Source organism: Chelon labrosus (genome assembly GCF_963514085.1).
Source record: "Chelon labrosus genome assembly, chromosome: 24".
NCBI classification, from domain to species: Eukaryota; Metazoa; Chordata; class Actinopteri; order Mugiliformes; family Mugilidae; genus Chelon; species Chelon labrosus.
The window spans coordinates 6752160-6765954 of NC_140357.1; the positions used below are offsets into that span (position 1 = coordinate 6752160).

The following is a 13795-nucleotide window of genomic DNA, read 5'->3' on the forward strand; positions in this document are numbered from 1 at the left end:
AGATTATATCAATAAATACTTACTTACAGACTACAGCAGAAAATAGTCCTATACAGTTTTGATGATCTGCTGTACAGTGTTTTTGTCAAGGAGTGATTTTATAAACATTTCTTTTTTTCTTTTTTCTTTTTTTTCTGATTCACAATATACCTTATGTATGGTTATATTCCTGAAAATGTCGGGTAAGATTTACCTGTACACTTACATTTTTGTGTGTTATTCGATCTTCGCCATAGAAAAATAGATTTTGCATCGTCAGTTAAGTGGAGCAACTTTGTTCATCCGGGTTGTCAGAAAGCTGTATCCGTTCCTGCAAATGTCACGTTTCGGAAATAAGAATGAGATTGTTCGGTCGGCACACCCCGTTTCGACTCCCTTTTCCCGCTCTCTCGCTTGTGTGTACTGTGCCAAGGCACCCTATAAACTGAGCCACTGTTTCAAGGAGGGTCAAGAGAGGAGAGGAGGGGAAAAAAAACAAAAACGCTTCATTACATTAATGATGCTCAGAACTGGCTAAAGGTGGTCTGTTTCTCAAGAACTTCGAGGTAATCGGGCTCAGACTGCAGTTTCGCTTTTAGCTCCAAGTACTCGTTTCTGTTGGGCTCGACGTAAACAGTACTGGGTGCCGTGCCGTAGAGCACCGTTTCTCTAATCCTCTCCGGGTGCAAGAACTGGCGCCTGACATCAAAATTTGGGTTGAACGTGTACGACACGGGCCCCGCGTACTTGTACTCTAAATTGGCACCTGCTGGGATGGACGGGATGGACTGATGGGGGGACTGCTTATCCGACTCGAGGATGCCTCTGAAGAAGTGGTCCGCATCCTGGACAGGGGAGGGGTTGTCACGCGGCTCGATGGTGCTGACGCTGTACGTGGGGCTCCTCATCGTGCTGCTATCCCTCTCCTCGTCCGGGGTACTCCTGTATGTGACCTTGAGCTCGTGTAGGTCACGGTAATCCTCCACCGTGTTGCCTTCCCGTGACCTGTAAATGGGATTTTTGCACATGTGGCCCATGGGATGGGGAATATACTCATACACGTGACCTGCTGGGGCCTTGACTTTAGGGCAAGAGCGGTTGCTGTAGAGGCTGTACTGCAAGTTAAAAGAGCTGACATCTGAATTGTTGGTGCTCGTGCGGTCACTTTGTGACTTTTTGCGCTTTTTCATCACCACGACAAAGAGCCCCGCGGCCACAAAGACGGACATGATGAAGACAAGCAGGAGGCTGAGGATGAGGACAGAGAGGGGCACGGTGCTGCTGGGGGTGTTGGACTTCCGCGGCGCGTGCGTGGTGACGACCCGGTCGTCCATGGGCTCGTCCGTGGGGGGAGTCGGCGAGACGTAGGCGTCGGAGTAGTCCGGGCAGAGCTGCTCCGACTGGATGGCGCGCACGTCCATCCCCGCGTGGCGCTTCGGCGCCTCGCACACCACCTCGTTCACCACAGTCCCGGCGCTCAGCTGCTCGAGCCATATCTTCATCCCCACTATGTCGCAGGAGCAGTCCCAGGGGTTCTCGAACAGATCTATCTGCACCAGCAACTTGAGCTGATCTAAAACGCCGCTCACGGGCAGATTTTGGAAATGGTTGTTGCGCAGATTAAGCCTCGACAGGGAGAGGCTGGAAAAGATGCCCACGGGTAGAGTTTTCAGGAGGTTGTTGTTGAGGAAAAGCAGCTGGAGATTAGGGAGGTAGCGGAAAGTGCCCGCATCAACCTCCTTGATTTTGTTGTACTCTAAATAAAGATACTGCAAGTTCTGCAAACCATAAAACATCTCTCCTGTAAGCTTGTCCATGAGATTACCGTTTAAATACAGCCTACGCAGGTTGGTTAAATCCCCAAAAGCCCGGTCGTGGATCAGAGTTATCCTGTTGTTTCCCAGGTGAAGCAAATCCAATCCAATGGCATCGACAAAATCTGATCTCCGTACCACAGGGATGTAATTTCCAGTGAGATACATTTTTTTCGGGTTGTATGGCTTGGGTTTTAGATCAGAAATGCTTTCAATCTTTCTCTCTTGGCAGTTGACATTTAACCCAATTTCAGATATCTGCAGATTGCACGTGCAGGCAGTGGGGCAGTCCAAAGGCACAGGAGATTTGGTCTGAAAAGCAATGATGGGGCCATAGTTGTACGGGTTGCCGCCTGGTATTCGAGAGGTGGGCTTTAACCTAGTTCTGTTAAATTGCCGCGTGCCCTTGGTCGGCCTCGAGGAGGATCTAAAAACGGCCGAGGAGGTGGCAGAGGCCGTGACGGCAGCCGGCGTGGTCTGGTAATATCCATTGGTGCTGCTAGGGGGCGCAGGCCTCACCGTGTCTTCCAGGGGTCTTCGCGGGCAGAGCTCCTGCTTGGACACTTCGTCCAGGTCCCGGCCGTGGAGCCTGAACGGCGTCTCGCACACCACCTCCCCCACCAGGGCCGTGTAGGCTATGCTCTCCAGCCAGGCCTTCAGGGCGATCAGCTCGCAGGAGCAATTCCACGGGTTCTCCTCCAGTTGTAATTCCACAACTTTGTCCATGTGCTCCAGGAGGCCAATGTAGGGGAACATTTTTAACCGGTTCCCCCGCAGGTCCAAGTGCGTAAGGGGGACATTCCGGAAGATGTTCGGTGGAAGGGCAGAGAGTAGGTTGTCATTCAAAATCATCACCGTTAGTTGGTGTAACTTGCTCAAGGCGTTGGACTCTATATTGGTGATGTAATTATAATCAATCTGCAGGTATTCCAAGCTCTCCAGTCCCGCAAAGGTGTCGTCCCTTAGTGCTTCAATCTTGTTGTTATTCAGGTGCAACCTTTTTAATCCCTGGAGTCCATTGAAGGCACCCGACTCTATCTCGGAGATGTCATTGTTCCCCAAGTGCAGGATGGTCACCCCGGTGTAGTTGATGAAATCGTTGACCGACAGCTTCTTCAGGAGGTTCCCCGTCAGCAGGAGGTGATACATGGAGAAGTGGACGGGGCTGATCTCCGTCAGCCTGATGATCCCCCGGTTCTCGCAGCTCACCGTCAGGATCCCTTCCTTCTCCTCGCACGTGCACAGGTTTCGGCAGATCTCCCCATAATTGTCATACATCTCAACCAGCCTCAGAGATGATGCAATCAGAAGGATTATTTTTAGGATCCAGATATGCATTTTTCCTGGGAGAGGGTGCCCCAGCTCACTCGAGTGTGGTGCCAGTGTGAGGTGTCATCTGAGGGGGGGACAGAAAAGAAAAAAAAAAGGAGGGGTTCTGTTTTTATTCGGCATGTGACAGTGCAACATTTACATAAAACGCACGCACAGGAACTGACATAAAAAGCCCCGATGAGCAAATATTAGACGGATACATGGCACAAACACACACACACACACGCACTCGGGCAAACACAGGCAGGCCTGTTCATGTTTGTTCATTATGCAGATGTGATGTCGGCGTCATTTTAAGTTGAATCCTTTCACATTTGCATGCGTAAACCTCTATATTCAAGTTGTTAACTACCCACGGTGCACGGCCACTGCGCATTTCTGATAGCTCGCCTGAATTCCAATCCACCTCGGAGGAAGCCATCCGCCGTATGCAGACTGATAGATTTGTTAATTTGCTAATTCGATCCACTGAGGATTTGCAACAAGAGGAAAAATAAAGAGTCTAAACTCTTTGCATGATTTTGGATTTTATTCGTTTAGGGCTTAATCGTCTGAGCTGACATTAAATCTCCAAGATGAACTCCTATCGCCTAAAGATTTCTCACTCACCCCGCATACCCGACGACTTGTGGGGAAACTGTCGGATCCCTGTCTCTCCACCTCCGTGCAAACAGCATGAGGACAGAGGATGAGGAGGAGGGGTGAGGAAGAGGGGGGGTTTATTCTTCCTCTAAAACGATCCTTGGTTGAAAATTTAAGAAAAACATGCCCCTGCTCTCGTGGAGGAATCAACCGAATAGAGCGGTTGGCGTTCCTCTTAAAATCCGGCCTGCCACGGAAAATGTGAATATCAGCCTACACAGGCGACAGTCGCAGCCCTTCTTCTGCCCACGGGCGGAATAGAGAAATGATAGGAGTTGAGAAAAAAGCAAATAAGCGAGTGGGGGCTGATCTCGCAGCTGTTTCCTGATCGAAATCGCATTTCTTTCTCGTGTGAGGTAAATAATTCTATTAGCAATTTGTAATATATGCATTGCATCTGCTATTTGGAAGGTTACAGATAGTCTCCATCCCCCCTTTCTTCCCCCCGCTCTCTCTCTCTCTCTCTCTCTCTCTCTCTCTCTTCCACAGACTCGTGAGCGCGCGTTCGCATGCGCGCACAGACACACACGCACACATTCGTGCGTTCCTTAAAAAAAAAAGAACACAAAAGCCCACACATCGACCCAGTAAATCTTCCTAAATGAGCACCTTTTGACACCAACTGTATGGTTTCACATCCGCGCGGTTGAGTTTATCACCATTCGGGAGCGACAAATCCCCAAACATCTATCTTTGGGAATAATATAGATAACTTGGAAGCCGGTGCGCCTCTCTTCCAGTGCACGGGCAACTGGCATGAACAAAAAAAAAACTGCCGTGGCATATGTGAGCATCCTCAAAATAAATGCACGGTCCGCGCTTGTTATTGCCACGGCAGCCGCAGACACCTTGCTTAACAGCGTCTTAAACCCGGATCAACTTCAGCAATGCAACTGAGGGTAGGAGCAGAGATTTCAGCACCACGGACAGATCCATGAACGGCGCATAACGCCTCGGCTCAGACATGCAATGGAGAAAAAGAGAAATAAGAAAGGAGAGAAAGAGTCGTTGCCCTCTTACCGTGCTGATCCCGGTAAACGCCAAAGCATCCCGAAAATCACGTCTGTGCCCTGTCTTTTTCCTCCAACCTCAGTGAAAACATGGATTTCACCGTCCGCCCTTCCGCCGGCTGTGAAAAATTATATATATATAATAAAAAAAATAGAAAAAAATAAAGGAATCAAGTCTCCTCAGTGTTTAGCTCCATAAACCAGGCACAGAAGCGCACACACACAGTCTCATTCACGCCAATAACGTGACAGCCGGCGCGGCAAAACCTGCCCCTGTCTTCAGACTGAAACGAGCGGTGTCATCTCGGAAGAAGAGCCAAAACCAAAGTTCGGACATGATTAAGCGGGGAGGTGAGCGAAAAACGCGTAAATCCCACATCAGAGGAGACTCGCCGCATGCATTTTAACTGTGACTTTCATCCATGCGCACTGGCGAAGCGGAGAGGAGAGAGGCACGAATCTCCCCCCGTCTGCTGCCAGCGGTGCGGCGTGCACCAGTTTTATGCACAGATCTGCCCAAGGTCTCTTTATTTCACTCGCCAGAGCGTCCGAAAAGCGACCGGAGATCAGTGGGCGCGCTCCTCCAGCGGCTCCCTCCTTGGATGCGAGAATCCGATCCCCCTCTCTGCAGCTCTCTGCGTCGGTCATACGATATCCCGTGTGTACACAAGCTTCATCTCCCCACCGACGTTTCAACTAGTGGAACTTGATCTTGGTTGGCGCAAACCGGCGCATACCCCGCGGCCACGGACGCATTATGAAACAATTACCATCGTGTGACAGTCGGAATCACTCGTGAAAACGCATAAATCCCACAATCTCGGGACTGTCACGGCGCAGGGAATGAAAAGCAATTTAATGCGTGCAATACTCTTTAAGGGGGTATGGTAATGTGGAGGAGGTGGGTGCGGGAGGAGGAGGAGGAGGAGGAGGAGGTGGGGGTGATGATGATGTGAAGTGGGGGGGTGGGGGGTGGCAGAGAGAGTAAAAAAGAAAAAGGGAGGTTGGAAGAAGAAGACCCGTAGAGGGCAGCATAATGATGAAAAAAGGCATCTTGGCAGCCTTGCTTTTTGCAAGTCTTCTTTTTTTTTTATTATTTATTTTGATTCAGGAGCAACAACCATTTGATTTGTCAGAGCTTTACCCATTTTCTGCCATATTATCTCCACTCTGCTGAAAGTCCCGACCTCGAGCTTTTCATTATTCATTTAAAAAAAACGCCATAACACTTTCTTCGAGTTCCTCCTAACGAGAAGGTGGGAGCAGATGTATACAAAGCACTGCCCAAGACGGCCTTCAAGTGACTGCAACCACACCATTCCCTCCAGTGATGCTGTCCAGTTGAAAAATCCGATTGAACTATACACCAGTCAGGCATAACATTATGACCACAGACAGGAGAAGTGAACAACATTGACCATCTTGTGACAATTCAGTGTTCTGCTGGGAAACTTTTAGACCTGGCATTCGTGTGGATGTTACTTAGACATGTAGCACCCACTTAGACCAGACCAGGCACAGCCATCCCCAGCAGGATGCAGCCTGACACAGGTACACACAAAAGAACGTGAAGAACATCACAAGGTGTTGACCTGGCCTCCAAATTCACTAGATCCCAAACTGATCAAGTATCTGCGGGATGATCCACAGAGGCCCCTCCCCTCAAAGGCCCCCCCATTAACAACATCCTGTTGCCAGACACCACAGGACACCCTCAGAAGGCCCATGTCCATTCTCTGATGAGTTACAACTGTTTTGGAAGCACAAGGGAGACCTATACAATATTAGGAAGGTGGTCATAATGTTATGCCTGATATGCACAAATCATTTGTCATGAGCTGGCCTGCGTGCAGGACAATAGGTGCTCCTTGATAAGATTAACCGGCTGGTATTAAAGTTGCAGCACAAGAACGGGGTCAAGCTAACATCATCCCCCTTCACGAGCGCTTTCGAATGCCCAGATTAAGCCTATAGTCCTTGATATATATATAAAAAAAACACAAATTTACAAGAGATCTGCATTGAAAGAGATGAATTTTCTGTAGGATTAGGCTTAATCCAGTTTTGCGGCAAACACTCGGGCCTACTGATGCCGCTTCTAAGTGCTCTGCATGCGACCAAATCTTATTTGCCCCTCGCTGAAAGAGCAAATCGAGTCAAAGCCACCGCTGCCCTCTCACCCTCTCAGCTGCGGGACGAGAAACTTTTAGAGGCGCTCGACTAAAGCCCCCGAACAGAAAATCAAATTAAATCTCGCGTACGGTGCGGCCGCCATGTCCAAAGAGATTTCCCACTTAGTCAGTATTGTGTGGTAATAAGTCAACTCTTGTTGCTCTCCTTCGCGTGCGGCGGGCGACAATAAGCGGATGTGGCATCCGTGCCCGCTTTTTTGAAATTAGCCACGGAGATGCGTTGAATTATCTTAAAGTCTCTGTAATCGCATTAACAGTGGTCTATCCTGTGGGGATGCACGGATCTATGAAACCCCAGCTGGAATACAGCGAGGGACTAATGCGCCAGGGTGTTTTTTGCTCCCCTCCCTTTTGGAAGGGACTGTGGCTGGCTCCCCTGAGAGGCATCAAAGCAAGGGATGTAGCTGTCCTATATCATTTCTCGCCTTAAATGACTTTGTGCGGTGCTGATGGCAGAGGTAGATACACTGGATGATGATGATGTGTGTGTTTGTGCAAGTTTTACGGACTTTGTTGCATCAAAGTTTCTCGTGTGGGGAGATTTCCTCGTGTTTGTGTGTGGAGACAAGTCTCTTCTTCACACGGGCTAATGGGTTCACACCAACATGGAAGATATTACCACAGATCAGCTGCTTAAAGGACATTACATTGTAATCAGGTCGGGGACAAATAGCGAAGTTATTATATGCAAATTAGCTTTCAACTCAGGATTAAAACACATTGAGTTCATGCAAAAGATACATGTTAAGCTCACCATAGCGTGAACTTTCATTTGGTTAATGGCTATAATGTAACGCACATGAGCTATTCAAGCTAGGGTTAATACGTTTAATTTGGAACATGTTTGCTCGCACAGTGGCACGACCGTCACGGCAACCAGTAGTTTGAAAGTAGTCAAGAATCTTACTTCACCGTCATCTTAGAAACGAGACAAAGATTCAAAGACTTCCCGATTTTGAGATTGTTTTCCCGCACTTCACTTTTCCCTCCAAAAAAGCCGTCTCGTGGATAGGCTAAAGGCTAAAAGCAGCAGGCACGGGGGAAATAATTAAAAACATGTGGATGAAAGTGAATCTGTTTTGCACAACCCCAGCAAACTCCTCACCTTGCTAACTGATGCTAAGTAACCGTGCGAGTAAAGACACCTTTCCTCAAATCTTACAATTTGGACCCTTCAGACAGGAGAACATTTCGACTGTCTGTCCTAATAAGGAGGCAAATTCTTTTGTCGGCGGCGAGCCTGACTTTCATTGTGCTTATGATTAACTCGTGAGGTCTCATCTGGCTCGCGTGTCCAGAGGCCAATTGGTGCTGCTAGCAATTTCCGTCACAACCCAAGCAGGTCTGGGAACAGGTCGCCGAGGGGGCCGGGATCCATTCAAAACGCTGATAATATGGAATTAAAAAACAATTTAAGTTTGACAGCGCAATCCGACTGGAACATCTCCCTCCGCTGATAACAAGATGCAGGAATTGCTTCGCATAAACAACCCTGGATGTAGTTTTGGCCCCGTAATGGAGTGAAGGCTAATGAGACAAGCCGGGATGGATAGGACGGGGGGAAAGTGGAAGCGTTTTGTTGCTCTGCGCCGGTGTCACTCCACCGATCGCGCCGCTAAATTGATTCAGTGCTTGCAGTGCCATATCTAATGCGGATCTCACAGTAGCGCACAAGAGCACAAGCCCATTAGCTGCATTTCATTTTGACAACTATATTTAACATATACAAATACACATTAAGGAAAGAAGTAAGGCGTCCTATAAGCAGTCGCTCAAAACGCTTGTACGACTGGTAAGATTTGAGGTGAAGACAGGAAGAACAGCAGTTTGGATTAAGGGTGGAACATATTTTATGGAGGCATTAGCAGCATTAGCCATGAAACTATTAAATATTTACTCGAAAGCAGTAAGAGCTGGACACGTTTTATGATACATCTTGGAACGACTTAAGACGGTTGTAGTCAATATGCAACTTTGGGATTCTATACAGGAAGTTACATGAACATTTGAATCTTATCCATTTGGTTTTTTATTAAAAATAAGCGGTCCAGCTCATAGTAGATCACAAACAAATGTAATTTTAAGTGCCAAGTACTGTATATTGTGATTGTATTTCTTAATCCCTGTCCACATATGAAGCGATTAGCCCTTACCCATCTTTCGTAGCTACTGTATATTTAAGACCCTGTTTGCCTAGGCAACCCTTTTGTATATTTCCGACCACAACTGTTTTCAATAAGCAGAATATGGGCAGAGCTAGCTCTTCAACCCTGCACCATCTTGGCTCCCTCTACGCTTCGATCCCACTGTGGGCATTGGGGGAATTGGTGGCAGGAACCTTCTGGGATCTCCGCGTTTGCGTCGTATCGTTTGCTCCCGTCGGTCGCCACCTCAGTTGCGTCGCCTCAAAGTTGAGATCAGTTTTGCCTCCCCAGTTTGCGTTGCTACAACTCGCTGGATATCATTAACATTTCATGGTCTCTTATCTCCATGCTAATGCTAACACTGCTAACACTCATGTTTACACATAAAAAGGACAACTTTTTATCTATTCCACACTTATCTTCAGTCCAAACTGGATCAACACAGTACCCGCAATGCATTGTGATACCTGATAATTTAAGCTAGTGGCGGTTAGCCTTGCGCTGCTAGGCTCAAGCAGAGATGAGGGCTAAACTTAGCTTCAGAAGTTCTAAGTTGTTTTTAGCTTATTAGTTTGTGGAGAAGACATATGAAAGGGTCTTATAGGGTCCCTTAACAGGTCTTGTGGTAATACCCCGGGGAATACTACCTAGCATTTTTTTCCAAACTTCACTGTAATCTCCTCCAGTTGTTTTTTTCTGTTAAAAGAATGTCAAACATCTAAAATCGCAATCTTCTACTCCACACATAAGGGTTGGTTAGCTTAGCCAATCAGGTATTTGATACAGGACCACCAGGCCTTTTCCATCATGCGCTGACCTTTTGCAGCTGGTGCATAGTCTTGAAAACTGCTGTTGTGTTGCAGTAATTGCCAGTGCTTCATTCTGTGAAATAGGTATTATTATGATGAAATAATGATTTCATTTCACGGGGCAGTTTAATCGTTGCAAAAATAAGACTATTTATTTGCATGAACCCCGCCGCGACAGTCCAGATCCGTTGCATTCACTTTAGCCACAATGCTACCTGTCGCAGGCATGGTCTCTAATCAAAGGCGCCGGAGCTAAAGCCTGTGCATTCATCACAGCTCAGGATGATGTAGAGCTCTGGTGTGAGTTCCCACCGAAGAGCGGGAGCACAGCTGCTCTGACAGCCATGATTGATGGTCAAAGCAGCGCACGGGGCGGGGGTTGCACAGGGGAGCCCTTCCCTTTGTTTTTCCCCGTGACTTGGCTCGGGCCGGCCCGAGTAAGGCAATTTAAAAATGTTGAATCTGTAACATGCAAACTTAACCAGGGGCTTTAATGAAATGAGCTGCTGACAATGCGATAAGTGCATCCTCACTGTATCAGGCAGCGGATGGGATTGACTTATTAGCTCCCCGCGCCGAGGAACAAAAAGCGGCGAACCATATCCGAGTCAAGTCCATTCATTTGACTGCAGCCGGCAAGCATGAAGGCTTTTAAGATTATGAGTGCACTTTAGGGTTTGATGCACAGGCAACAAACTATGCCTCTGTAGGTTTAACAAACTAGTCCGTCAGTTAATCATCCTGTCAAAGAATCAGTCATTAGCAAGCTCCAATCCATGTTAGGGCTTTTAAAATGTTTGGATCATTACTTAGTGACTCTTAAAGGGTGGATACAAAAGATCAGTATAAGGAGTTGGATTTCCTGTCTGGTAAATACACTTTAAACACAAAAAACACTGATTGCACAGTGATGTTCTGTCTATAAAAAAATGGGAAATAAAACACCAGAGAGGCTTGGATGAAATTTGGATTGCAACAAAGCAAAGATGTCATGCTGTGCTGTGAGAATGTCCTCTTTAAAGCGCGGAATAAAGTCTGAAAAATGAATTTTAATGTGCCGTATTTTCCGGCTCGACGTGGTTTCCCAAACATAAATGGACTGAGAATCAGATTTTGCCGCTCCAGAGCTGATGGCAAACAGGGTTTGAGCAAATTTAGTTGCATTTTAGATGTGTCTGCCTTAGGATTTTAAACTCACCCAGGCAGGGGGGACTGGGGGCAGTTGGACATTCTTAACTTCCTTACTCAGACTGCTTGAAATATACCAGCAGTCTTTGAATATTAGAAACATATGTGTGCACTTATTAATTATAATTGATATATTTTCCCCTTTTAGGCTAAAGGTATAATATTAAATTCAATCAAAGAAGTCAGATTACAAATAAATCACATTACATAGAAAGACATTACTGATGTGGTGTCCAATAATGTCAATCAAAGTATGTGTTCAGGGTGTATTTCTATTTTTGCAGGATCTGCAGTTGTTGTAAAGGTAAATACATGCATAAGCTGATGGACCAAGGGCGGTATGTAGCCAAATTTTTAAAAGTCAATGGGATCGTGTGGAATTATTCCCCCTGGTCCGGCGGCCATGATGAAATCCGGTATGCTAGCTAGCAACAAGTAACAAGTTCTTGCTAGTTTACCAGAAACACCCAGAAGTCTTTTTAGACAGGCGCAGAAGGACATCTGCTTGTATAAGAAGGCTAAAATAAAAAAGTGCGCACAAGTTAAATGTCAGTAAGACTGTGATTTCTTGTTTTTTTGTTTTTTTTTAGTATTTATGCTAATCATCTCATTCAGCTCTTGGATAAATGTCAAATTTACACATTGCACATATTATCAGTCCCCTTCTTTTAAACTAGGGTAGACAGCTTTCCACCATGCTAACTTTGTAGAACAGCCAATAGGAGCACCCATTCTCTGAAAAGACATGTTATTGGCCAAAGACACCTGCCACGGCCTAGATGTTCCAAAGCATGCAAAGAGGGTCAAGAGGGTCAAGAGGAGGTCTCTCAATGTCTTAGAGAAGTTAAACCAGTCTGGCTAATATAGTAGCAATATAGTCTTTCCTGTTTTTATTTTATAAAGTTCTTCCTTGGTGTTTCTTGTCTCGCTTTACTTCCTGTGTTTTCCCCACCTTTGATTGTTGGATTGGTTTCTCCCTGTGTGCTCCGCCCTCATTAGTTTCACCTGTCTCGTCAACCCCTCTACCCAAGTATATATAGTCCTGCTTTTCCCTTTGTTCTCTCCTCTGTGTATTTCCTCTTGTGTTCCTGTTCAGTTCCTCCTTTTTGTTCTTGCTTCTAGTTTGTCATTAAGTTTCACTTTGAGTTAATCATCCTGCCCCTCTGGACTGTGTGTCTTGCTACCTACAGCACACGATGTAGATATCTTCTCCCAGCTCTGAAAACCCCTCAACCTGCTAGACTGGCAAAAACAAAAATCCACACACCATTAAATAAATGGAAAGTCTCTCAATCAAGTCGCAGGCGCGGAGCTCCTCTTTGGGTTCGGAGCTTCCACGAAATCTAAAATGAGCACCGCTAACTGGCGCTTCGTGTAAGCCCTTCAGGGTAGAAAACAACAACAAAGGATCGGATGCAAAGTCACGCTTGGATCTATACAAAAGATGGCAGCCTCTATTTTTTCTCCACTTTACCTAAACATGCACTGACTGGGACTGTTTCCTCCATATGCACCTTCTTTGCACAAGTTTGCATGCAAATATTGTGCAAATGACCTCTTTGTCTGGGGAATGTCTCGGTCCATTTTTGAATCTCAAATCCCCTTGTTTTTCTTTTTGCAAACCAAGAAAAGAAATTGTGGTTTTGAAGTAAAACACATCACCATGCTGTTTCTTCTGTGGCAAAGTTCATTGGTGCGCATTGTGCGCTGAGAAATCCTCAAGTACAGACTGTACTTAAAAGCTCCAGTTAATCATTTTGACTGCACTTTCTTCCATTTCAAATAATAATAAAAAAAATAAAACATCACTGCTGGATTTTAATCTGTGAGCGAACAAGCAGGGGAAAGAGGGGGCGAGGCTTGCCATGCCAATTAGACGAGCAATAATGGATCTGCAAGTCACTAGAGGAACCGTTTGCCCTCTATTTAAATAGCTAAGATAATTACAGTATATTCAGGAAAATACGAATGAGAATATCAGCATGTACAAATCAATTCAGCGAGCCGCTTTCTCTTTTGTAACGTCTCGAATCAGGAGCCAGATGAAGTGGCACAGACGTCTTTTGGTTTCCGGCTCTCGGCGCCCTCGGCCATTCTGACACCTTCCTCGAACGGGGAGACGGCACGGAGGGAACTGTTGGCGCCAACCTTTTGACATAAACGGAAACAATATCACCAAGCAATTTGCATGTTTCAATACTCCATTATTTAATGAAACACCCTTCAACAGACTTCAACAACAGAAGAGACTGATTCTGCGGAAGCTACAGGAACCAATTTTCGTCATCCGTTTGTTATTAATCATTAATCAAATTGTGTTTCTGACACTATTCTACCTTAGCTCCAGGTTTACTGTGCTTGATTTTTTTTTTTATTCAGTCTTTTGCTGGATTTACAGACACAGTGTGTAGCACTGGAGGCTCCGCAGCAGCTAGTGAAGGTTGAAAGATTGTGCGGCGGCTGGGCAGGGCCTGACAGTCTGGGCACTGGATCAGTCAGTGGATTTGGGGGCCGGTGGCCGGTGGCTAAAGCTATCCCCTAGGTGCACCGGCACTGCTTCACAGTGGAACCAGGCTTGTGTATTTGTGTGCCTGTCTGTGTATCTGGAATCGGGATTTGTCTAGCCCCTGGTGGACTCCCAGATGGCTGAGATGGAGAGCGCAAACAAACTTAAGACTTCTATGT

General features: G+C 46.4%; 1 protein-coding gene across 1 annotated transcript; it reads right to left on the minus strand.

The window, feature by feature from the left end:
• Window positions 1-503: 503 nt before the first annotated feature.
• Window positions 504-3157, minus strand: slitrk5 (SLIT and NTRK like family member 5; the record flags this gene model as incomplete). The annotated part of the gene is made up of 1 exon (XM_084573999.1): window positions 504-3157. The coding sequence occupies exon 1, from the start codon at window positions 3129-3131 to the stop codon at window positions 504-506; it is 2628 nt and encodes an 875-aa protein (XP_084430125.1). The 5' UTR covers window positions 3132-3157.
• Window positions 3158-13795: the final 10638 nt, after the last annotated feature.